General features: G+C 39.9%; 2 protein-coding genes across 2 annotated transcripts; one reads left to right on the forward strand and one right to left on the reverse strand.

Moving 5' to 3' along the window:
* On the reverse strand, positions 1 to 26,562 carry NUFIP2 (nuclear FMR1 interacting protein 2). The gene is made up of 4 exons (XM_028109165.2): positions 26,178 to 26,562; positions 18,902 to 20,626; positions 5,846 to 5,878; positions 1 to 2,987 (listed from the first exon to the last, which is right to left on the reverse strand). Exons 1-4 carry the CDS (start codon positions 26,461 to 26,463, stop codon positions 2,935 to 2,937), a joined length of 2,097 nt encoding a protein of 698 aa, XP_027964966.1. The 5' UTR covers positions 26,464 to 26,562; the 3' UTR covers positions 1 to 2,934.
* LOC148163485 (uncharacterized) lies at positions 24,615 to 25,732 on the forward strand. Its single transcript, XM_088028211.1, is given in 3 exon segments — positions 24,615 to 24,738; positions 24,854 to 25,316; positions 25,318 to 25,732. Coding segments are annotated over 3 exon segments (1,002 nt in total).

The raw sequence follows: 26,562 nt of genomic DNA on the forward strand, positions 1-26,562 counted from the left end.
TCAACTCTTAAGATTTTTTTTAATAAGTGCTCTGTAAGGAATTGTGTGAGGACCTAAGGAGAAAGATTGCGACAAGTAGAGTTAAGTGTTACCAAACAGCACAAAGGAGATTTGTCCCAAAGTCCTGCTTGTACCTAGGCAATTAAGTCCATTAACCCAATGCCCAAAAATACTGACAATTAATATGATGGGGCACTAGGGTTCCCAGAAAGAGACATTCCTAACTATATACCTCTAACCATATAATAAGGAAATTTCAGTGGAGAAAAATCAAGGTGAAATGTTGCATTGTTTCATTTAGAAGTGAGATTCTCAAAAACCTTTGGACAAACAGATAAGGGATACATTCTCTTTTTTGGCTTCTCTAAACATGGAGGCCTGAGGGCTGTGGAAGGGAAGCAGGAAAGCAACAAGAGATTTCTAAAGACATTTTTTAAGCGTTGCTTCTAAATTAAAAAGCCCAATTCAGATGGGGACTGTTGTTTTTTTTTTTTAATTTTTTTCCTTTTTTAAATATATATTCATTCAACCTCTATGTCACAAACCCAGAAAGTTTCTTGTGAGTTGTGAGACAGAAGAGCTTTTAAATTCCAGGCAAGCAAAATGGACGTTTAAAAAAAGAAGGGGGGTGGCAGGGGGAATCTGGCCCTAAGGCGACAAGTGGTTACACAAGGCAATTGAACACACAGCAGAACTTTAAAACCTATAAAACAAACTGGAGTCTTTTTGTCCTTTAATCACCTTATATCTTTTTTTTAACTTTTTGAAAATTTTTATTTAAAAAAAACACAAAAACACAGACTTCTTTCACTTCAGTATGTGGTATGTTGCATTTTCCAGTTTGTTCAATGCTTTAAAGCTCAAGGATGCCTCTGCTTTCAATTGTACATGGGCCTGAAGCATCCTAGCTTTTGGCAAGCAGGCAGGAGACTCAACAAAAATCAAAATAGGAACAAGGCAGACTAAATGCAGGGCACATCTGTAAACATATTATACATTTGAAAATTACAATATCAGTAAAAGTGATACAGTTTACAGGTGAAATGAAACTATCTGGAACTGGCCTACCACAAGTTTCTGAACCTGGACTGATACAATAAGTTATTATATATATATATTATGTATAAAAAGTTTTGTTTACATCAAGTGGAATTGGCAATCCATGCTTATACTTTTAAAATCTAAGCAGGGCAGAAATCCAGACTAAAGATATTTTCTCTACTCTATGTTGAGTCCAACAGCTTCGTTCACAAACTACTTGTTAAAAGTCTCAAATAATCAACAAAACAAGAAAACTCATCCATACTACAATCGCTCAAAACTGGACATTTCTTAAGCAAAGGGTTTGAGCAAAAGTAGGTGTACCTTCTCCCCCAAACACCCCAGGGGATCCAGTCTACTTTTATTAGAAGACTACACCTCTCTATATAATGCCCTGCTATTTTAACCTGTATTTGACATACATGGATATACTAATTTCTGTGTGTGTGATGTGATGCTATGTCAGGCCAGAGAACTTGTTTTTATGCCACTAACATCACCCAATCTTAAATTGGACCCTTAGTTTCTGCACACACACAAAAAAATTTATTTTAGCATGCTATATACAAGCTGCAGTGCAACAGGATGGCAATGTGATGATAAGACAGGGCTAATGCTCTTCTCTGCCCAAAAGAAAATTTCCAGAATTTCACATTATTTTCCTTAAAAAACCCATTTTGCTCTAGTAATAAAATATATTTATTAAGATATAATTAGAAGCTAATAAGCTCAGAAGTATAGTTTGCATGAAAACACACCTTCTATAGGCAGGGTTTATTACCTCCTCACTGGCTAAAAACATGAAAAGTTTTATAGTTTTCATGGAAAATTTTCTTCCCCTTTTAGATATTTCTGAGAAATTAAAAGAGAATTTACAGAAAGGTACAGAAGTTTCTCTTTAGATGTTCAATGAAAAACAAGGAAAACAGCACATTTAGTGTTAGTGACAGAGAGCAAGTCTGGAGCACCTACAGTTGAAAAGCAGAATATATTTTTGCTCCCACTTACACAATTACATTAAAATATGGGCAAAGGAATATTTTTCCATATTAAATATCTAAAGCCAATTGTTTGTTCTGTAACTTTTCCTTAAATGACACTCATGGATTCTTCACTTGTTAAAGTCCAGTATGTAACCAAAGCCAAGTGAACTATGTACCACCATTCCAGAATTGTAGAACTTCAATGCCCTCCCCTATTCCCACCCCACAAAAAATAAAAGGAAAAGAAAGAAAATATTTCCCCAACACCCCACAGAGGCTGCTTAACTCCTGGCAAGACATGCAAATCATATTCGCTAAAAAAAAAAAAAAAAAAAATACACCCCTGCAAACTTCAAGGCATTTATCCAGCATTCTCGCAGGGCTCAAAAGTATAACCAAAAGATCAAGGGAGGAGTGGGGGAAAATGGTGAATCATTCTGGGTTCCCCGTGATTAGTGTATCACTTTAGTCACAGAACAAGATACAGAGATCTTTTAAGTGGATTTGCCTTTCCAGTGGGTCATTTGTTGCCCAAGTTGATGACAGCAGGAACTTTAGAACCACGCTTGTTAATAAGTCTGTATTCATTAATCACTTGCATTCACACTTAAAAACAAAAACTAACAAAAGAAAAAAGAAAAAAAAAACTATTCAGTACCGGAGATTAAATAACCATGTGTAGTCTCTTGAAATAAATTTGATTCCTTAAGAAGTCTAATTACTTTCAGTTGCCTTTTTTTTTAAATAACTATATATATATATGTATATATATATATTTGTATATATTATCCTGTGATTCTACTTATGGTTCCTCTGCTGCGTTGAAGATCTAGGAGCATAAAAGCCTTGTGTCCCCCATGAACGGTGGCTCTAATGCTGCAGAAAGGTTACAAATAGGCAGTCTGGTCCTTCATTGATCTGGACTATCCATGGCTTCATTGTAAGTGATTATCCTTTTGGGATCTAGAGAGAAGGTTAAAAAATAGATACATAAATAAAAATAAGGTCTGGAATGCCAAAAAGCCCATATCCCAATAACAAATTCCAAATAACCATCATTTTAGCTGCCTTTTTTATGAAAACACAATTTAAAGACCACTTCTTTAGGGCACCTGGTTGGCTGAGTCATTTAAGTGTCTGACTCAATTTTGGCTCAGGTCATATCTCAGGGTTAAGATCGAGCCCTGTTTTGGGCTCCACCTTGGGCTTTGCGCTGGGTGTGGAGCCTGCTTAAGATTCTCTCTTGGGGGCCTGGGTGGCTCAGTCAGTTAAGCGTCTGCCTTTGGCTCAGGTCATGATCCCAGGGTCCTGGGATCGAGCCCCATGTCGGACTCGCTGCTCAGCGGAAGCCTGCTTCTCCCTCCCTCTGCCTCTCCGCCCAGCGTGTGCTCTTGCTCTCTCAAATAAAATCTTAAAAAAAAAAAAAGAAAAAAATTCTCTCTTCCCCCTCTAAAAAAAAAAAATTAATAAATAAAAAAATAAAGACCACTTCTTTGTATTAACACACACATGATCTACTTTTCCACAACCCAATAAATAGTTCAGCATCCCAAAGGATTTCCAGCAACAGTGTCCTCCAGCCAGCGAGGGCTTCAACTCCTACAGATTAGACAGAGGCTGAGTTCATTTAATAAGGGTTTATGGGGGGCGCCTGGGTGGCTCAGTCGTTAAGCATCTGCCTTTGGCTCAGGTTATGATCCCAGGGTCCTGGGATCGAGCCCCACATCGGGCTCCCTGCTCGGCGGGAAGCCTGCTTCTCCCTCTCCCGCTCCCAGTGCTTGTGTCCCCTTTCTCGCTGTGTCTCTCTCTGTCAAATAAATAAAAATCTTAAAAAAAAAAATAAGGGTTTATGTGTTTCTCCCAATTAGAAAAGCTTAAATCGTCAATAATCCAATACTAAAACAAACACTTGGATTTATTTATTTTTGTTCTCAGTAAAATGAAGTCAAAATTTACTTTAACCTGTGGGGGCTGTCTAGTAAGGAACTGTTCAAGGCACATCTAGCACCAAAAACTTCTGGTTAAGTTTGGCAAAACTATCAGTTCAGTCCTAATCATGACTGACTTCTTCCTTCCTCCAAATTTCCCATAGCACCACCAGTCTTTATTCTCAGCACTGTGCATAAGCTAAGATTTGGGTGCTATTCTAAATTCCAGTTATTTAGCTGTATGCTCCCCTGTTCTGAAGAGGCAATTTTATTACATACCATTTCCCCCTATCTAAGAACTTTTAAAAGTACATACGCTTTTAATAAAAAACAGGAAACCAATAAAACTTGTTGCCTAATGGAAAAGTATAGGCCTAAAAATAATATTAAAGATCTCATGCTCACCTGAGCCTAACAGTCAATCTAATTTAGTGCAGAGACAAAATAATACCCTTTCTAGGACTGTAATAGCCATCCTCTAGCAACTTGCCATGAAGATAATGCTAGTTCTTTTTTTTTTTCTTAAGATAATGCTAGTTCTTAATAGTTAATGGCCATTTTACAATAAATATAGGAGGTCTACTTTTGCAGAGTATATTTTCTAGTCTATTTTTTCGTTTGCCCAGAAGCAACTCAAAATAATTTAGGAGCTTGCTAGTATCTTCAGGCCACAGCTGTGTTAGACAAGTAAGACCTGGCCTAAGTACAAGAGAGAGATGGAAGGAGAAGCAATGCCCAGAAATCAGGGAAACCTACATTTTTAAAAAGATTTATTTATTTTATTTTTTAAAGATTTTATTTATTTAACTGACAGAGAGAAAGAGACAGAGAGAGAGGGAACACAAGCAGGGGGAGTGGGAGAGGGAGAAGCAGGCTTCCCGCCGAGCAGGGAGCCCGATGCAGGGCTCGATCCCAGGTCCCTGGGATCATGACCCGAGCCGAAGGCAGTTGCTTAACCAACTGAGCCACCCAGGCGCCCCCATTTTTTATTTTTTAAGTAATCTCTACACCCAACGTGGGGCTCTAATTCACAACCGTGAGATCAAGAGTCCCATGCTCTTCCAACTGAGCTAGCCAGGAGCCCCCAGGGAAACCTACATTTAATCTTGCCACTTTTTAGCTTACACAGTGACCTCTCTCACTTATATGAGCTAGCAAAGTGGATGGGAAATGGGATGCAATTCAGTTACAGGGTTCTAAAAGCCCAAATCTATTAGTGACTAGTTCTCCAGACTGAAACTTACTTTATTTCAGGTATTCCATATCTTACCACATTTTAATATATTTGGAAAAGACACAATAATCAGGATAACCAATTTAAATTTTTTGAAAATTCCAAACAATCCAGATGTGGGTTATTCAGTCCCTTTGCATTCCTGCTATTCACATCTTATACACGTGGTTCACGAAGGAAGCTAATTTGCTATTCTTTAGATTTTTAACCATCTATTATTTCAGAGAATATAATAGCCCAAATAAGGCTTCTAAAACAGCTAATATTTTTCTGAACTATGAATTTCAGTTCTTAGGATACCACTTGTCTACCATACAAATACAGATAAAGACTGGCTGTAAGTAGAAACACTTATTCATGCTGGTTTCCTAGATTAAAAATATTTATGTTCTGTCTTACTTTCATAATTAGAGGGGGGGAAAAACATTCACGTTCTTCACCTAGTAGGTGAAGAGTATTTTCATATACTCTTTTCAGTGTTACCCCATGTTTAGCAATCCTGGTAAGGCAGCCAATGTCTTTTAACTGCAGTTATTAAATAATTCAAAATATAAAGCCTATTCACTTGGTTGGTCACTGTTTATGTTATTCCCACCCAAACATAACATACACTAATTAGTCATTAGTACTAACATTTTAGGTAACCTAACCATTCTTACCTTGCTTCTGCAAATTCCAAACAGATTCCATTTCTGCAAAGAAAGAGAAAAAAAAGATTATTTTATACACTAAATTTTATAGAGCAAAGTTTAAAGCTATGCTTTTCACTTTAAACCTAAAAAATCTAGACTGGTTATTGCTGGGCTGGAGGTAGGGTTGAAATAGCACAGTTCTACTAACCTTAGACAAAACACTCTTATTTTCTTGGAATTCTCAATAGTGTCTTTCAGATTCCCTTAAGTTAATTACAGAAAATGAATTATAAGCGTCTGCCTTTCGGCTCAGGTCATGATCCCAGGGTCGGGGATCAAGCCCTGCATCGGGCTCTTTGCTCAGCAGGGAACCTGCTTCTCCCTCTCCCTGCTGCTCCCCGTTTATGCTTTCTTTATCTCTGTCAAATAAATAAATGAAATCTTTAAAAAAAAAAAGTGAATTATCATCTGAAATCAAACTACCAAGAGAACAATTCTATCTACACAAATAGCAAAGATATGCTGAAGCATGCTTTAATCTAAATGGTATTTCTTGTAACAGCTCATTGTTATTAAAAAAATGGAAGTATTTTTTGGCAACCCATCATAACCCAATGGGGTACCCAAGTCTTCTGAATGAAGCATTCAAATTTGATTAAGCATGATGCTTAAAATGCCTTATTAAAATTTTACTTAACTCTTTGCTATAGGCAAGTGATTCTGCTCTTCAAATCACACCTACTCTTATTTTTAACCCATAAGGTCAAAATGTGAATCCATACCCATTTATTAGTAAACACAATCCTCATTTGCTCCAATTCCATTGAAATGTGATCACAATGTGCTTACTTTGATAACTTACAGTGAAGAAAATATGTACATGACTGAACTATAGTGACATACAGAGAAAAGGCAAGAAAAATTCTATCTGTAAGCATTCCAGAAAGCTTCACAGAGGGCTCATTTGAAGGTTTGATGAATAAGACAAGAGATGACTACTATACCACAAGAACCAAAGAACAGGAAAATAGGAATTACAACACCTTGAAAGGAAATACTCTACTAGGTTTATAATGTAAACAAAGACTACACAGTTAACAGGAATGAACTATGACTAGAGAATAAGTGCTCTTCCCATGGCCATACAACTGCCATTCTGAAAGACAAAAAGGTGATTTTTCTTCTGTATAACTGGATTTTGTGTAATTGTATTCCATATAATTTATCAGTAGCCAATTATAGTTAATGAAAAATAAAACTAGAGCTCCTTAAGATAGGATGTATCTGGACATGGGTTATAGTTAAGGTAAAACATAATCTCTCCTCAGGGCTAAAAGTGTATAAATCTCAAATTATTTTTTTGTTTTATGTTTACTGTTGGAATCAGAGAATGGTAGATCACACTCTCCCTGCTCCCTTCTATCCCCCACCAAATTCACTCCTAAAAAACTTCTAAGTTTTGAAAATTTGCCAGAATTGGATGTTTGGAACAATAGGTTAATTATTCAAAATAATCAAAGTAATCATCCAGATAAAATTGCACTCAAGGTATAATAAATGCCTGATTAAACAAAGACTGGGCAATAATACACTAGTTGTCACTTGGTCCAAGAGCTTAGATGGATGCTATGGGCTTCAAATCACTGGACAGGGGCGCCTGGGTGGTTCAGTTGGTTAAGTATCTGCCTTAGGCTCAGGTCATGATCTCAGGGTTCTGAGATCAAGCCCTGCATCGGGCTTCCTGCTCAGCAGAAAGTCTGCTTCTCCCTCTCCCTCTGCCCCTCTCCTTGCTTGTGCTCACTCTTTCTCTCAAAAAAAAAAATCACTGGACAGACACCCATCCAAAGATTGGCAGGAAAATCCCATCTCCTTAGGTCTAAGAAGGGGAGAGAATTGTGACCAATCTAATCTGGAAAAAAGAAGATATATCAGGAAGGTTATTCTAGTCATGGCACTCATATCTATTAATCTAATTTCTAATTCTATTAGTTTCAGACAATTAGGAATAGCTGAAATGGTCATTAGAGCTGTTATCCTACACATTTCTGTACTTCAGAATGGCGTACTTTAAGAAGTCCAAAGATAAGCCTTTTCTCTTGGTTGATCTGACTTCAGAAACATTAATCCAACACAAACATTTTTTCTTTTAGTCAAAGTACAGAAATCTCACATCTTGCAACAAATAAATTCCTGAATTCTGTATGTGTTACTTGATGCTCATTAAGTCTGTTTAATGTAAAGATAAATGTGTATTTAGTTGTATGTTGAGAAAAACACCAACTTTTCATTTTGACCCACCTATGCTATTAACATTTCCTTTTCTCCTCCCCACCACAAACCTCAACCTGCCCTTCCCCGCCGACCCTTTTTTGGTGGGGGAAGGGGGGGACTACACTCAAGAATCCATAAAAACTAGAGTACTTTAAAGGCAAACATATAAATTTTAAAGACAAAAATAACTATTTGCAACCACCCAAGGTCTTCATTGGATTGAAGACATTTCCTTAGCTTAGCTTTAGGTTTTAAACATAAATTTTATTTTTTTAAAGATTTTATTTATTTGACAAGAGAGACAGCCAGAGGAGGAACACAAGCAGGGGGAGAGGGAGAAGCAGGCTTCCCGCTGAGCAGGGAGCCCGATGGATGCGGGGCTTGATCCCACGTGGGATCATGACCCGAGCCGAAGGCAGACACCTAACCAATGAGCCACCCAGGCGCCCCAGGTTTTAAACATAGATTTTAAATGATTTCTGCTAAGAAAGTCTTTTTACACTCAAATAAGGGCTCTGGAGTAATGAAACTGATTATGCTTTTTGAGGAGGGGAAAGGGATGTATGACCTAGCTAAAAAATTAGCCATGGGCCAACCTAACTTCTAGCCAAGAAATACATCAACATTATCTGAAGTGCTGAACTGAGAAATGAATGCAATTCCCCTTCCAGCTATTTAATATTAAATACTTCTGTAACTAGGAGCAACTTGATGTCCTTGATTAGAATTTCAAGTTTCCATGAAACTTAACTGAAGATCAGAAAGAAGGGGAAATAAATCAAATATTGTTTGCATGATTACATGCTATGCTTAAACAACCATACTAAGACTAGTAAGAAGCTAGTAATAGAGAATATATAGGAAAGGAGAAAATTGTATTTTTGCCCTCTTTTAAGTCACAAAAGTCTCCATGCAGATTCTAAATACAAAACAAGTTAGTCTGTGTAATTGTTTTAACTACCACAAGAGAAGCTGAACAAAATAAGGCACATTCAACTATACAAAAATCTTAACATAGTAATTAATCTTTCTACTTTTAATACTGCCCTCGCCCCCCTACCCCACAAGGTCTTTTACTTCCCAGTTCTTTTTAAAGTTGGATCCCAGCACCCAATTATGCAAATAGTTATTGAGAAATGGCCACAGGACCAAATTTGCTAACATAAGTGAAGGTTTCTGCTTTTAAAATATACCAAAGTAGGCAATTTTGTTAAAATCCTGCAATTGAGACTGCCACCATCCAAATGTTAAATTTTACTATATAAAAATTTTCAAATATTTAGTTATGCCACCTCATCAAAGAAAATTTAACATTCAATTTTCTAAAGCAGACTACTATTACCTCCTACATAGCTCCCTATTACAATGCTTCCTGTAGTAGATGTCCAATAACCTACAAGTTCTAAATTCCAAGTGGATTAAAAAGTACTATTTAGGGGGTAGGGATATAGATGTGAAACCAGAAAGGCTCTGCCTCCGTGAGCTTAGTAGAAGACACAGCTTTTCTAGATAGAAGCATCAACATGAACAAAGCTTGGTGATATTAATTAGTAAGTATGAGGTATGCTAGAGCAGGGGTCAGCAAACGGATTTCTACCCACTGCCTGTTTTTGCAAATCAATTTTTGGAACAGAGCCACACCCATTTTATATATTACCCATGGCTGTTTTTGTGTACAAGGCAGAATCAAGTAACTAGAACTGTAAGGAAGAGACCAACCCCATGGCTCACGAAGCCTAAAATATTTACTATCTGGTCATTCATATAAAAAGTTTATTAACCTGTGCTTTGGTGGTCACAATTATTTACTAAGGCTGGATGTCACTAAGACAAAAAGATTTAGACAAAGAACAAAACTATTCAGGGAAGAGAGCTAAAAGTCACTAAGAAGGAAATATTTACACAAAGATAAATGCTATTCTGCTATTCAGGGGATAGCACAAAGGCACATACAAAGGAAAGTGTACTATTTACATCATATAGGTGAAGGGAAGTCACTGAAATATGAGATTATTGTACTAAATACTAGTAATGATTGAGGTAACTGAAGAGTATGGATGAAGTGATAATACAGTAGTCCCCCTTATCTGCAGGAGATAGGTTCCAAGACCCCTCTCCCCAACAGTGGATGCCTAAAACCGCAAACAGTACCAAACCCTACGTATACTGTGTTTTTTCCTATACATAACATGCTTATGAGAAAGTTTAATTTATAAATTAGGCACAGTAAGAGATTAACAATAAAACAGAACCATTATAACACACTGTAAAAAAAAAAGTTATGTGAGTGTGGTCTCTCTCAAGTATCTCAATTGTACTGTACTTACCATTCTTGTGATGATGTGAGATGAAAAAATGCCTATATGATGAGATGAAGTGAGATGAATGACAATAGGCATTGTGACGTAGCATTAGGCTACTACTGACCTTCTGACGATTCAGAAGGATCATCTGCTTCCAGACCACAGCTGACCGCGGGGAACTGAAACCGCGGAAAGCAAAACCACGGATAAGGTGGGACTACTGTACAGAAAAAGAGCCCAGTAAATGTTACTGCAAAAGTGAAGAAATTAGGACAGTTGTACTAGAGATAGAAAGGAAAAAATGGGTATGTTAGAGACAGGATCCATTTAACTAATAATTAGGGTTTGGGAAAAAATGAATTCAGTTTCATATACAAAGAATTAGAGTGGTGATGTTGTATATACATGGTCTGAACTCAATGTAAAAGGAGTTGAAGTTTTGAGCTTAATACACAGTGACAGAATTGGATGAGATTATTCAGAGGAGTTTGAGTAGCATGAAAAGGAGACTGAAAGAATACCAACACTTGAGAAAAAGAGAATAATACTAGGAAGATTATGCTGAAGATGTAAAAAGTAGGAAAGTGGGTAGTTAAGGAAATGCAAATTAGAGAATTTAGGAAGGGAGTGTTCAACTACTGCAATTCTTATTCAAAGTTAAGACACTGTTCACTTTCTAGTCACTCTCTTTTTCTCTGGCCAGATGTCATTGCCTGGTTGGAGCAGTGGTACCTTACCAACATTTTTGCAATGTAATCTTTTAACAGGCCTCTCTTGCCCTTAATCGGGTCTCACTTTCTATCTTCTACACCATGGCTATCATTCTCTTCCTCTAAAAATATAAACCTAAAAGGGGCCAAAACATTTCAATGGATTCTCACTGCCTACAGGGAGACTAGATCTGTATAGTCTTGTATAAAGTCTTGTATAAATTTGTCTTATATAAAATTTCTTGTATAAAATTTCTAGCATTTGACATAGCCGTATTATCAATAAACAAATTGGATGACTATTAAAGATTCTTTAACTTGCACCACTCACCTTCCTTGAAGCACTCTGAAATGACTAGCATGTTCAAATACTATTCCATTTCCTCCACCTAAAATAGTTAGGACTTTCCTTGTACAATAAATAAGCCACTTTCCACTTCTCTTTTGAATCCTACTAGCCTCTCCTGACCCTCTCACCCCCCTTAGGGGTTACTCTATGTTCCAAACACATTTTATATATTTTTCTACAGAGCAGTCACACTAGTCACGTATTTCTTTCCATGTATGTTTCCCTTTCAGATTGAATTCCTTAAAGACATGAAATCCTCTCTTTTCATCTACTTATCACAATTGCTTCGCACAGAGCTCGGTGCAATATGTAAACATTTCAATAAAATACTACTCATAAATCAGTCAAGAAGTAATAATATAACAAAGTAGTATTAGGTCCATTTGAAACTGATTTGACCTACAAAAATAGCAACTGCATATGGTCCAACCAAAAATTCAGCATTTAATTCTTCAAAGAAAAAGACTAAAGCTAAGAGTAGGTTAAGCCAACTTGAGGCTTATTTTTTTTTTACTTTTAAAATTGAATGATACTATTGTCCCAGTTTAACGTACATTTAAAGGGGCACCTAGGCGGCCGTTGGTTAAGTATCTGAATCTTGATTTTGGCTCAGGTCATGATCTCAGGGTTGTGAGATTGAGCCCCACAGTGGGCTCTGTGCTGGGCAAGGAGCCTGCTTAAGATTCCCTCTCTGCCCTTCCCCACCACCCCTGCCCATACACACTCTCAAGCTCTCTCTCAAAAACAAAACAAAACAAAACAAAACAAAACTTAGTATCTTAAAAAATCCTTTGAAAACATTTAAACATTTTAAAAAGCACATGTCTCGGGGCACCTGGGTGACTCAGTCAGTTGGGCATCCAACTCTTGATTTTGGCTTAGGTCATGGGACTGAGCCCTGTGTCCAGCGCTGTGCTACAAGAGTCTCCTTGAGATTGTCTCCCTCTCCCTTTGCCCCTACGCATGCACTCTCTCTCTCTAAATAATAAGTTTAAAAAAAAATCTAAACAAAAATAAAAAATAAGCATGCCCCCCCCAAAGGAAACAAATCAAATATAAGGTCAAACAACAGGACTGCTACAACTGAGAACCCCGAGATCAATCTACCACTGATCTTGCCTTCCAATCCCTTATCAAGCCATTACTGGCTATCTCAGCACCATGTTTTGCTATTCTGATTTCCTTTCCCAACCAGTCAGTCCAGAGTACCTCCCTATTCTTTTGCAAAGACGACTGTCAGAATCTTCTCCCCACCCTTTTCTTTTCCACTTTGACTATACCAGAGAATTAACAGCTTATTTAATTTTTTTAAATTTTAGGGGCATCTGCCTGGCTCAGTCGGTGGAGTGTACGACTCTTGGTCTGGGGTTGTGAGTTCCAGCCCCATGTTGGGGGTAGAGATTACTTAAAAATAAAATCTTGGGAAAAAAATTTTAAGTAACCTCTACCCCCAATGTGGGGCTCAAACTCACAAGCCCTAGACTGACTGAGAGTTGCATGCTCTACTGACTGAGCCAGCCAGGCACCCTGATAACAGCTTATTTTCAAGTAAATTTGACTAAAGTAGTTGAAAGTTATCACCTTTTCAGAAGATACTTAATATAACTTTTCATCACATCAACTTCAGTCTTATATTCCCAATTCGGAGCTACACAAAACTAAATAGAACTGTCTGGACCACCTCTAGATACATAAATTAGAAACTTAGAGCTTAAGGGTTTGCTTTTGGGTTTTGGTTCATTTCTACTTCTATGCTTATTCTAATCCAGTTTACTTTTAAGGTAAAATATCAAATTCAAGTTGTTTGGAAGGAAACTGCTACTACTAAGATAGTAATAGACAATTTCTGCTTTTATAGCGTGGGTGGTTCTCCCCTCACCTTCAGGATGTAAGCTAACAAAATCTGGGGGTTAAATTTTACCTTCTATAAATTCCTCACAAGTTACTTTTCAGACTAATACCAAAGTAAATTCATTACTATTGTACTCATAAAGCAGACTTAATGAAAAATCAAGCATCCTGATATGGATTGCTAAAATGGTAAGTCACTGGGAAAAAAAGGATCTCATAAACCACATTAAATTACTTGTTACAAACATTCCTGTATGTCCCATATTACAGAGGGGTATAAAAGGATCCTTCCCCAATCTTACTGAACTAGGGCTGAAACCAAAGTCAAATTTGCAGGCACCTGTTAATAAGATTATGAGAAAGACAGCTGTGATGCCATAAGCAATCACGAAGCAATAATAATAAAATGCAGTAAAGGTGAAAATACTTCTTCAGCATTGTGTTAAAAGGAGAAAATTTAGTATTCAGATCCTTCTGTAAACAAAAGTCTAAACTGTATACATAGTCCCCCTTCCCTTTGATGGATTAACCATAACTTGTCTCCTGCCTCCTCACACCCTGTAGATCAGCTTCCGCATTCCCAAACCTAAAATCCCTTTTTAAAAATAAATTGGGGCGCCTGGGTGGCTCAGTCGTTAAACGTCTGCCTTCAGCTCAGGTCATGATCCCAGGGTCCTGGGATCGAGCCCTGCATCGGGCTCCCTGCTCAGCGGGAAGCCTGCTTCTCCCTCTTCCTATCCCACTCCCCCCCTTGTGTTCCCTCTCTCGCTATGTCTGTCAAAAAAATAAAATCTTAAAAAAATATATAATGTTTATTTTCAGATAAGTAATACATTCATATGACTGCAAATACAAAAGTTAAAATCTTGTTATTCCTCTGCCAAGACTATTCCAAGAGTTCATCAGAAAAACAGCTTCCAGGGGCGCCTGGGTGGCTCAGTCTTTAACCGTCTGCCTTCAGCTCAGGTCATGATCTGAGAGTCCCGGGATTGAGCCTGCATTGGGCTCCCTGCTCATCAGGAAGCCTGCTTCTCCCTCTCCCACTCCCCCTGCTTGTGTTCTCTCTCGCTGTCTCTGTCAAATAAATAAAATCTTTAAAAAAAGAAAAAAAAAAAGAAAAATGACTTCCAATGTATCTTACAAATTGGTGCCCCATTAATCTACCTGAATGCAAGGTACTAATACCAACTCAGTTTTTAAAAGTGTACAATAAAACAAAGGCTGATGTACTATTTTATAAATTTAGAAGCCCAAGCTTAGAAATGACAATTTTTTTTTCAGGTACACAGAAATTAGGACTACTTCAGCATTCACCCCTGTCTTCTGTGCAGTTAAGTCACTTCCATTCCACCAGCCCGTCTCCCTGATATTCAGTGGCTCCCCACCTGCCTCCAGACTGATCTGATGATCTGGTAGCAACTTACCTTCCTTCTATGTCCCCTCACCACATCCAAAGCAGAACACTTCCAATATTTACATTTACTCAGGATTCTCCAACTTATCTATTCTTTATCTTCCTCCTCTCTGCATTTCTGTTAAGTCAAAAAATCTTCCCCATCCATCAAAACTCAGTTTAAATACTGCTGCCTCCATGAAAACATACCTGCATTTACTCTTCCCACGTTTACTCCCTTAAAAATTCTCCTTCCACTAAAGTCTTCTAGGTATTTATATCTGTATGACACTTAAAATCTTGCCTAGTAAACTTGTGTACTGTTTTCACCTCTACTTAAGCTCTTCAAAGAAAAAGACTCACCATTTCGAAGTCTTCCATAACTAAGCAAAGTACTTTGCCTCTAAGTACATCGTAAGAGAAAGGAAAACACACACACATACATATTACTCCACAACTGTGGCAGAGAAAAAGAAAAAAAGGATTAAGCTGAAGAAAGCTCTCTAGACTTGGAGTTCCCAATCCTAGCTGGCAATGAGAACCACCTAGTGAGTTAAAACACATTTTTATTCCAGGGTGTTGCCTAGATCTAGCGAATCAAATCATTTATGCCAGTAACCTATGGAAGTAACAGAGAAACAAATTCTTAAAGTTTCATACTATAGCCTAGTGTTCCCTCAAGGATATTTATACTAGATAACGGTCATGTTGACTCACTTCAACCATCAAGAATTACACCTTATTTTATTCATCTCCCCTTGCATCTCTACATGCTGGGTAAAATTTACCATATCAAATTATTTTTTCATGAATACTCCAAAATATCAGCATTTTGAATGCTTGATAACCTTCAGTGCATTATTAGTTAGGCAAGATAAATCAACCTGGTTTAAACAAACACTGACCAAACACACAACTCACACCAACCTATTTCAACAGATTTGGCTTCAGATGATTTTTTTTTTAAATCAAATTACTTCAAATGACCATTTCAAAATCAAATATTCACCTCAAAAAGTTAGGGTCTAGTGTTACAAGTCTCTGAAAAGTAAATGCTTTAAAGGAGGCAACAGTTATATGTCCTGGGTATGTGCATTAAAAGCTATCACTCTAACATAACAGAAGTATCAACTAGCAAAATGTTAGGATACCTGGAATTTGCTCTTGACACTGCTACCAAAGAAAGTGTGAAGGTAGATAGGTGAAGTAAGAATGACCATGCTTTTTAAATGTTCAGACTGAACGATGGGTACATTGGGGTTCATTATAGGTTCCACTTTTGAATATAAATTTTTTCATAGTCAGTTTAAAAAGATATCAATCACTTTAAAGTTCACCCCTTAAGTGTCACTTCAGAAAAATAGAAAATAGGACCTACATCTCACCATAAATATTAATACTGCTATGTAATGGTACAATATTCTCCCAGATAATATAAAGATTAACCCTCCTGTTTCTTAAGAAAAGTTAATAGCATAATACATAAAAAGAAAAATCCCAAGAACTAGAATTCCCACCAATCTTTTTATGCCTCATATCTGTATTTCATATCCTCAAAATGTACTGAACATTAGTCTAAGGCTGCAAGTAATTAATGTTTAAACTAAAAAATGCACCATTCCTACTAAACTGACACCAAGCACCCTCTTACCTATTTCCAAATAAAGTTGTTGAAGAGCTTATTTTTGAAGTTAAGAGGTATGCATAAGAACTTCTATTCCTGAGTCTAACTTTAACTCAGTAAGTGGTTGCCTTTGAAAGTTTAAAGAGAAGACTACACTAACGGACCAAGAAAATACAGGTCCTCTTTTAAAGGATATTCCAATAAGCCCAACTGATTATTACCTCCTTTAGAGTTTAAGACAACTTGGGGGGAAAAAAAAAAAGCCAGCCTTTGCTTATGAGAAAGATCTGCAGATCTTCAAAAGGTTGTAATTCAAACCAAATTCAAAGAAAAATTAGTGACCTAATGAACCAATCCACATTTGGCACTAATTCAAAGAACCTGACCACTTTGGGAACTAACTGAACTGAATGTTATCCATTGTTCTGGGGGGGGGGGAACAATCAATACCAATTTAATCTCAATAATATCCAACTACAAAATTCAAATTGATGCACTTTACTAAAACAAATCATTCAGTAATATCAGCAAAATTAAATATAACTGCATCCATGTAGGGGCATTTAGCTCATCTAAATACCACTGATTTCCTATCTAGTTAGCCTACCTATACAGAAAATGCATAGAGAATACCTAGAAATAAATAGGAGTTAATACTCTCATTTAAAAAGGCTTACAATTCTCCATAATAAAAATCTATATAAAACCACCAGCCAACCACCACTTAACGGAACAACTTGTCCCGGACTTTTTCACAGGTTACGGAAGAACATAATCAGATACCCTCTCAGGTTCACACAACGACCACCAATACAAAATACTCAGGTAAAGCTTTTCCCAATAAAGGTCTCTGGAGGGCAGATGGCACAGAAGATACCACCAAAAATGCCAACTCCCCCAGCAGAATTTAACTGGTAATTAACCACAAGTCTTAAGAAACTAAGCAATTTTTTTGCCCTAACTTTCTTAAAAACATCCACTTCCTGGTTAATGCATTTACTTCCAAATAGCAGTGCTGGAGAAAAAAGTGAAGACAGGTAATTTTATCTGCCAGGATTTCTACTCCTAAACTCCCATAAGGCAATACTACTACTTACTCCCATTTTTTAAAGGGAAAAAAAATAGAAAAAGGACATCTGTTCATTTTACTAATGTCTTCCAGTTTGCAGATAAGGAAAGGTATGCAGAGGAGGCAATTTGCTTAAAAGTCACATAAATAGCTTTGTTATTCATCTCTGAGGCAGTGATTCTTCCAGGGAGAATATGGGAATTACCTCATCCCCACTATATGATATGCTGCCCCTTCCCTGCAGTTCCAAGTCACTGCCTAAATGAGCCAATGTTAAAAATGGGAATGTGCAGCATATCTTAGGTGTGTGTATGCATGCATGGGGTACAGATTTCTGTTAGGGGAGGAGGGGAATAGGGAAGTGGAAGACTGAAAACCACTGTTCTCAAAAGTACCTAGGTTGTAAACATCATTCACTAAGCCTCGTTATTTGCTGTAGGGATAAGTTATGCCATACAGCGTATTTTTTTTAAAAGATTTTATTTATTTAGAGAGAGAGAGAGAACACATGAGGGGCGGAGGGTCAGAGGGAGAAGCAAACTCCCCGCTGAGCAGGGAGCCCAATGTGGGACTTGATCCTGGGACTCCAGGACCATGACCTGAGCCGAAGGCAGTCACTTAACCAACCGAGCCACCCAGGTGCCCTGCCATACAGCATATTTTTAAGACACAAATGGGGTGCCTGGGTGGCTCAGTCGGTTAAGCAACCGACTCAGGTCATGATCTCAGGGTCCTAGGTCTAAGCCCTGCAGTGGACTCCCTGCTCCGCATTCTCCCTCTGCCCCTCCCCACACTTGCTCTCTCTCTGAAATAAATTAATTTTAACTTTAAAAAAAAGACACAAACCACATTCTAAAAAAGTAATGAGCATGGACTTGAAAGATATCGATTTCCTTTTTTTAACATAGGCTTTGGACTATGAAAACTACAGATTCCAAGAGCCTGGTTCCTACAATGCTAATTGGGCTTGCCATTGCAGTTACCGAAATTATTTTCCATTTACCATTCAGCACCCATTATTCCTTCATATGAGAGAAAACATAGTTTGACACTCCATCTTTTTGGACTCCTCAAAAACGCTGCTCCTACTCATTTTACACAAATTAGAACCATCAAGTGAGCTCACTAATAAAGAAGCATACGACATAAAGAGCAAAGGAGAGTGAACATCTGTTCAAAGAAAAATTTTAAAAAGAACCCAAGAGAAAATATGTCATCCCTTTAGGCACAACTCCACCCCTCTTCACTTTGAACCAAGTGTAGGAAGTCAAATATACTTGTACATATTAAAAAAAAAAAATGCTTTTAAGTTGAAAAAGTGAACATTCCTTCTTAATAGTACTATTTCCAAAGACCCTGAATTAGTTTATCAGCTGCTTATCCAGTTATTCTCAACTTAGTTTCCAAATTCTTAAAGAATCTCATAGTAATTTCCAAAATTCACCCTTAATACACCAGCTAATATAAGTTAAATCAACCAGTAGGAATCTTTATAGAAGAACAAATGAGTTACCTTTAGTGTGATATACAATAGCAGCCCTCAGGTCAAAAGAACCCCAGCTATCATTTCTTTCTAGGCCTCTCTGGTATCTCTGTTCTTTGGCGGAGCCTAACAAAGTGTTCGTAGGAGACGCCAGAGGATTTTGATTTTCTATCTCATAGTCCTTTGAGAGAAACACTAAAGCACCTTGACTACTGGTGTCTGCTTTTTGCAGGTCACCTATATGACTGGGTTCCAAGGATAAGGCTCCACTCTCACTAGTAGTCCCAGATTTTAGAATGCTACCCAGAACTTGAGGACTAGTCCGTTTTTCCAGCTCATAAGCCTTGGGAAACACAGGATGCTCAGTTCCTGAGGGGATTATTTCAGCACCCTGTGAAACCAAAGTGGCAGGATATTCCCCTTGAAATGTCACCTCCATCACTTTATGATCTGATGACTTCCCAATAACAGTCTCAGGGCCAGCACTGGGCTCATTTATAAATGATAAACCCCACTGATTCTGGAAGATATCCCCCAGGTTTTGCTGATCTGTCTGAGAGGGTAGATCCACTTGTGCCGTGCTCAACAGCACAGTTTGCATATTTGAAGGATAGATAAAAAGGCTAGATTTAATTTGTTCAACAGCTGCTGAAGTCAGACTCATGTCCTGGAGAACTGAATCAGTCCCAGAAGAGATGGGTGTTAGAGTATTAGCAGCAGTAGTTAGCAGTGGCTGACCCCCTGGAGAATACACACTTGCATCAGTCCCTGCTAAAACAGGCCCATTAGAAAAGTTGGCCGAAGTAACAGATTTTAGCGCTGACATAGGGACCTGGGATAACCGACTTGAAGACTGGGTCTGAGTTTCCCCGGTAGATGATGAAGAGGATGAAGATGAAGATGGCGACACAGAAGAATTCTGTACAGTTTTGTTGAGGTTTTCCTTAACTTTGCTTGCATAACTTATTTTAGGAACTATTTTAGCACTGCTATTGTCCACTGGAAAAACTGGTGGTGGTTTAAATAGGGTCCATGAGTCCTCTTTGGAGGTAACAGCAGAAGCATGCTTTCCTTTGGGCCGATCATCAAACTTTTTGCTGCTCACACCAGGTTTAGTATCAGAGCTTTTCCGCAGCATATCACCCACAGCAGGTTTTCCTCGATTTGTTCCTCCAGGCCCAGCTTCATACTTCCAAATGGGCTTCGAACCATCTACTCGATTTCCCTTTTGTTCACTGTAGTCAGGCTTGAAAGTTTCAAGTCCCTGTTTTAAGGTTGGGACACTGGTCTCTTGTTGCATTATTTTGTCCTGAACTAAATTAAGGTTTTCACAACCCTTGGCACTATTACGCCTAGCTTTCCTTTTTTTGGGAGTGGTATATCCGCTCTCAGATCCACTACCATCGTTATCTGCTCCTTTGCCCATATAACCATTAGTAATATAGCCAGAATTAGTTGTTACAACACCATTTGGAATTGCTACTGTATCGGTCTTGTCTACAGACTGGTTCTCTCCAGATTTATTTTCATAAGATTTCCCATTCTTTTTGTCCATACTGTTTTTCTGAATGAAATTCCTGGTTTTAATTCCTGCTTTCCCAAAGGTGCTGGCCTTTACAGTCTGCTTCAGATTAGTGTCTACAATTTGTTGGTTGCCATTGAGGACCCTGGAAATAGGGTTGGTAGCTTCATCAGAACCCAGGCTCTTTAAAGGTATTTCTCTTTCTCCAGCATTACCATTTAGTTCACCATAGCCTAGAGAGGGGGGAAAAAAAAAGTGTTTTTTTTTTTTTACAATTATAATATACAAATTACAGTAGTACCTAACATTTAAAGACACTATGCTATGAGCATTAGCTTGACAATCTGTTATTATTTCACAACTACGAGGAGAAAACACTTGTGAGCCCCATATTAGTAATCAGAAGTCTACCAAGCAAGAGACTGAACCAAGCTGGAATTCAAAAAGTCTGAGGTCAGAAAGAACAAGACCTCTTAACAGCAGGCCCTAATACCCCTCATCTAACAGAATCAACTTCCCCATTGTTCTCATAAGGCTGTTATAAAATTTCCTTTACAATTAAGAGCAGAGCTACCCTCTGGGCAAAAATCAAGTTACGTTGATACATTAATTGTACAGGGAAATTCAAGAATCCCTTTCTAGGGGCGCTTGGGTGGCTCAGTCAGTTAAGCTGCCTTAACTCAGGCCCTGATCTCAGGGTCCTGGGATTGAGCCCCATATCATTGGGCTCCTTGTTCAGCAGGGAGTCTGCTTCTCCCCACCACTGTCTGCCCCTCCCCTCCTCTGTTCATGCTCTCATGAGCTCTCTCAAATAAAATCTTAAAAAAAAAAAAAATCCCTTTCTATGCAACCATAAATGGCTGGTAGTCACCATAAGCAGTTTCTACTGCATTCTGCTGAACAAAAATCTAATACTCATGAACTCTTTCTACAGTGGTCTTGAATTTATTTTGACATTTCCCAGACATTAGAGCATACTGTTAATGTATGAAACCAAAACAACTATGTACCAATGTTTCTAACTCTTTTAAAATATATTTTCTTCATTTTACATCTGGGTAAGCAGACTCTCAGGGAAATTAACTTGCCCAAGTCACAACGTAGAGAACTGGAAATCTGAACTCCAGTCTGTCTGCCTATAACATAGTATCCTATCACTATGTAATACTGCCCACAAGTGATGCAGTATTATTTACTAAACAAAACTACAATGAAAGGTATCTAATTTTAAAAAGTTTTATGGTGCTCAAGTTTAAGACCTTCAACTACCATAAAGAGTTTACTACTATACGTTATTCAATTAGGCTAACAGCTTTTCCTGTTTCCTTACCAGTAAAATAGTAATATTAGTTATCCACCTTTCTATGAAATGTTCCCAAAAGCATTTTGAGGTCAATTAGAAATAATTAGAAACAGATACATAATAGAAGGATACACACACAATGATTTAAGGCAGCTTTTCAGGGGATTGGGGGAGGGGTGTCCGATAAGAATACCAGGTAATTTGCCTTTGTCACTTTCATTCATTCTTGTGGGCCTTTAGCCTGTGAAGGCTAAAAGGAATGTGAGCTATATTCTTGCTTTGAAATTGTTTTAATTCCCAATATGGTAATCAACAGATATATAACCCACAGTAAAAGCTCTTTGTGAATTTTAAAAACATAAGGGATCTAGGATTTTTTTTTTTACAAGTGTGAGAACCATTTTTTTTAAAGATTTTATTTATTTATTTGAGAGAGAGAATGAGAGATAGAAAGCACGAGAGGGAAGAGGGTCAGAGGGAGAAGCAGACTCCCTGCTGAGCAGGAAGCCCGATGTGGGACTCGATTCTGGGACTCCAGGATCATGACCTGAGCCGAAGGCAGTTCGCTTAACCAACTGAGCCACCCAGGCGCCTGAGAACCATTGTTTTAAAAGAATTTGATGTGGAATAGAACATAGTCTGGGAAGATGCACAACAGGATGTACCATGATTTTAAGGCACTCATTCCATATCAGAGAAAAAGATAAGGACGCTAAGAATGAACAAATAAAGGCATTTTCTTCTACTGTATTAACTTCCAGAAAATAACTCAAGACTATAATCGTTCCTAAGATTGAATGGCACAAAACTTGTATCATAAAAAGTGTTTTGTTAAAGCTCTTAACTTCTGTAGAGTTATTTTTTTGACTGAGTTTTTCTTTTGACAGCCAATCAAATCAAACCTTAGCGGAAAAATTCTAACTATGAAACTACTAGTAAAGAAGAGATCACTGCTTAGGATGTTTTCTGAAAGGTTCTTTTTTTCTTTTTAAAGATTTTTATTTATTTATTTGAGAGAGAGAATGAGATAGAGGGAGAGAGAGAGCATGAGAGGGAAGAGGGTCAGAGGGAGAAGCAGGCCCCTCGCCGAGCAGGGAGCCCGATGCGGGACTCGATTCAGGGACTCCAGGATCATGACCTGAGCCGAAGGCAGTCGCTTAACCAACTGAGCCACCCAGGCGCCCGGTTCTTTTTTTCTTAAAAAAAAATTCCTAAATAGAGGCTCTCAACATTTTTAACAGATCCAAGTTTACCTGTGTACAACTCTAGACTAAAAAGAAAAACTACATATACCATTTAACATGCCAACAGGCTAAACAAAGGTCTCTACTCTTGGGCCCATTAGTCATAACATTCTCAAAGGTAAGCAAGCAGTCTTAAAAAAAAATTCCAATATCCAGACTAGCCTGGACCAAATCCAAGACTTTTAAGTGAACCAGAATAATTTTTCCTAAAATTACTAGTATTTAGTGGTTCCAGTATCAGCAATCACCAAACAATTTAATGACAGCTCAAAAGCCACTATACTTCTACTCCCAAGTTTTAATAACAAATAGCATTTCTCATTTAACTAAAGTTTTTTCCAGGGGCACTTGGGTGGCTCAGTCGGTTAAGCGTCTGCCTTATGTTCAGGTTATGATCTCAGGGTCCTGGTCTCGTGGGGAGACTGCTTCTCCCTCTCCCTCAGCACCGCCACCCCCCCATCATGCTATCCTCTCTCAAATAAAGTCTTAAAAAATTTTTTTCTATAGTAACTTTGTTGGTATGCAAAGTGTACCAGAGACATTTTCTTTTAGAAACTTAGGTATTTAAGAAAAATGCAAACACCACAGAATCACTGAGAAAAGTCAAAGGGCTCTCTGCACTTTCACTATTCAGGTTTGTCATGCTAAAACATCTAACCCTACCTCAAATGGACTCTGCAAAACTTCAGTCCTGATAAATCTAGCTTTTGGATTAGAAATCGGAATTACTGAAGACATTTGGCCCTCTCTTGCGCCCTCTTCTGGAAGAGAAAACAGGTTCCTCTTTATAGGTTTGTGGGTAATGGGTCATAAAAGCCCACTTCAACATATTACAGATACATTTCAAAAATGCTCATAATTTTCTTAGTAAATTAGCATTATACCTGTTGAAGTCACAGTACTGTAACCAGGCCACACACTGTTCATCCCAAATTATTTACATTCTCTCAAAACTGCTAAGCCCAGTTTCCCCTCTTTATCCTCTTCCTAGTTAAGACATACTGATTGAAGAATGCCACCTTGAATGGTTCAGGGGCTGCTTCTATATGCAGAGACGATGCCTGCAGGGGTACATTAATACCTGGCCAACGAAATACAATTTTCCAATCTGAACAGTAATACTGCTTTATATTCCAAGTAACCATAATAAAGTAAGATTTTCTTTCCTCTAAGTTGAAAAAGACCTAAGGTTAAAACATTTAGTGTTGTATACTTTCTAACAGTTTTCAAGCTGTTCCAAATCCGTTAAGATTAAGTAATAATATATGTTCACTTCTACTGCACACCTGATGTCCCCACCCCCAGAAGTGGAAAATCTGGCATTCCAATTTCAGTCTTCAAATTACATTAAGTCTTCAATAGAACAGCAATTTTTCTCCAGCTCTTAGTAACTGCTTGTATCACATTTGATATGCTGGGTTTAACATCCATTTTCTTACCATTCCCTTCATTTCTCTTCAATTTATAAGGAATCTTTAATTTGCAAAAATCTGCCTGGTTACAAACTTTTACGTTCATTTTTCAAATGTCTTCTAAAATGACTTTTACTCTCAATTTAACATTTGTTCAAATCAAGACTTTGGGGCTCGGCATCAATTTGAAAATAGAAAAACACCTTTCCCTTTTACATGGAAAAAAGCCTCGTCCGAGGCAAGATGGTAGTGAACCAACCTCATGGATGAGCCACCTCGTTTCTCCTTTAAGGACAAGAAACAGGGGTCAAGAAAAACTCGCCCTCTCCCCCCATCCAATCATTTTTCTAATCTCTCTCCTCAAAATCACTACCCAAGCCCAGAAGGTAAATGCTGGGGGGCTTGAGGGAGCTAAACAAGCTTTTTTTGTAAAAATGAGCTGCTAGAGGGAAAGGGCCCAAGTGAAAGCCTGAGAGGCGGAGTCGTGAGCGAACCTGGCAGGAGACGAGGTTCCTGTGGCAGAGAAACTCGTGACCGGGGAGCCTGGTTCCCGCTGGGTACCCCACCCGGCCTTCAGGCACCGCCTCTACCCAAAATGTACCCCCCCCCAGCCCTCCTGCCCCAAGGAGCGCCGCGGCCGCCGCCCGCGGCCTCCCGCTCCCGGCTCCACTTCAGGGCCGGCTCCCCGCCCGGACCGCCCGCGCCTCCCGCCGCACCCGGGAGCGGGAAACGCAGCCGCCGGCGCGCGGGGCCCGGTGCAGGCCGCTCCCCTCGTGGCCGCTTCCCTCCCCCACCCCAACCGCCCCCGCCCCTCACCCCAGGGACCCGCCCGGGACCGCGCGGCCGCCACCGGGTTACACAACCCGGCCGGCGACGGGGGGAGGGGCGGCCACGGGCCGGGGGCGACGGCGCCCCCGCACTGCGGGGGGCAAGGCGGCCGCGGGTGGGGGATCCCGAGCCCCCCAGCTCCGCCGCGCCGAGCCCCCTCGACACCCTTCCCCCTCCGCTCCTCAGTGGGCCGGAGTCGGTGACAGGAATCGGCTTCCAACATGGCGGACAGGAAGCGGCCCCGCGAGGAGGAGAGAACATTCCAGCCGCGCCGGCTCTGGGGGGAGCGGGCCCGGGGCGCCGGCCTCGCGAGGAGCCGCGAGGGCAGACTGCAGGGTCTGGTGCCCGAAAGGGGCGTCTAGAGGTGGAAATCACTCGAGAGACGAGGGGTCCCGGCCGCCCCCCCAGCCGGGGAACCCCAAGGCCACAGGTGGGCTTGGGGTGGCGGGTGAGGGAGGACACTTCCTCAACTCTGCCCACCTACCCTCGCCTCGCCGCTTGCAAAAGGGTCTCGCGACACCACCAAAGTCGGGATTCGCTAGGCCTTCTTGAGATACACCCCGAAGGCTTTTGGGGGGGAGCTATGGACACCCCAAATCAGGGCTACCAAATTAAGGTTCCTCCGGGGCCTCGGGAAGGTAAACGGGAAAGGAATAATGAGGCTGGACTTCCAAGGCCGACCCTCCGGGTCTCCCTCCAGGCCGGGCGGGGGCCGGGAAGGTCACACTGGCCTGGTTGGGCCTCTCCCTTGCTGAGGGGAAGGAGAGGGCGCTGCAAAGCCCGCGGCCCAGCCCGGGCTTTGGGAGAATGGCAGGGGGCTTCCCCAGACCCGCAGGACACAGGCAAGACACACACACACAAACACACACACACACACACACACACACACACACACAACCACTCCGACCGCGTCCGCGCTTTCCACATCCAGCCCCACCCCCATCTCCTCTACCCCCCACCCCCATTCCCCTTCCCCCACTCGTCCTCCCTCCCAGACCTGTTTTCTTCTTCGGCGTTTCCTGGTGCTGCTGGAGGGCGTGTTTCTGCTCATGTTTCAGCGCCTTAGGCTGGGCCTTGGGGCTGCCCTCGGCTCCATGCTGCAGGTATTGGTGAGGCTGCTGGTGATGGTGGTGGTGATGGTGGTTGTGGCTGTGGTTGTAGAAATAATAATGGTGGTGGTGGTGCGGCTGCTGCTGCTGCTGCTGCTGCTGCTGGGGGTGATGGTGCGGATGGTGGTGGCTGTGATGGTGCTGAGGCTGTGGCTGGCCGGGCTTCTCCTCCATTGAAAGCGGCTGGGACTCCCTGGCTGAGGCTGCGGGCTGCTGCACCGTCAGGATCTGAGACTGCTTCTCAGGGCTCACTCAGTATATCTGAGCGCGTCT

Source organism: Eumetopias jubatus, unplaced genomic scaffold (genome assembly GCF_037043125.1).
Source record: "Eumetopias jubatus isolate StellerSeaLion01/CBP00866 unplaced genomic scaffold, mEumJub1_p1.0 scaffold_10, whole genome shotgun sequence".
In the NCBI taxonomy this organism is placed as follows: Eukaryota; Metazoa; Chordata; class Mammalia; order Carnivora; family Otariidae; genus Eumetopias; species Eumetopias jubatus.

Coding starts and splice junctions, on each gene's coding strand:
- NUFIP2 (XM_028109165.2), bottom strand. CDS start 26,463: ATGGAGGAGAAGCCCGGCCAGCCACAGCCTCAGCACCATCACAGCCAC. Junction 5,879..18,901: donor TATTGTATATCACACTAAAG/GTAACTCATTTG, acceptor CTTTCTTTGCAG/AAATGGAATCTGTTTGGAAT. Junction 2,988..5,845: donor TTGGAATTTGCAGAAGCAAG/GTAAGAATGGTT, acceptor CCTTCTCTCTAG/ATCCCAAAAGGATAATCACT.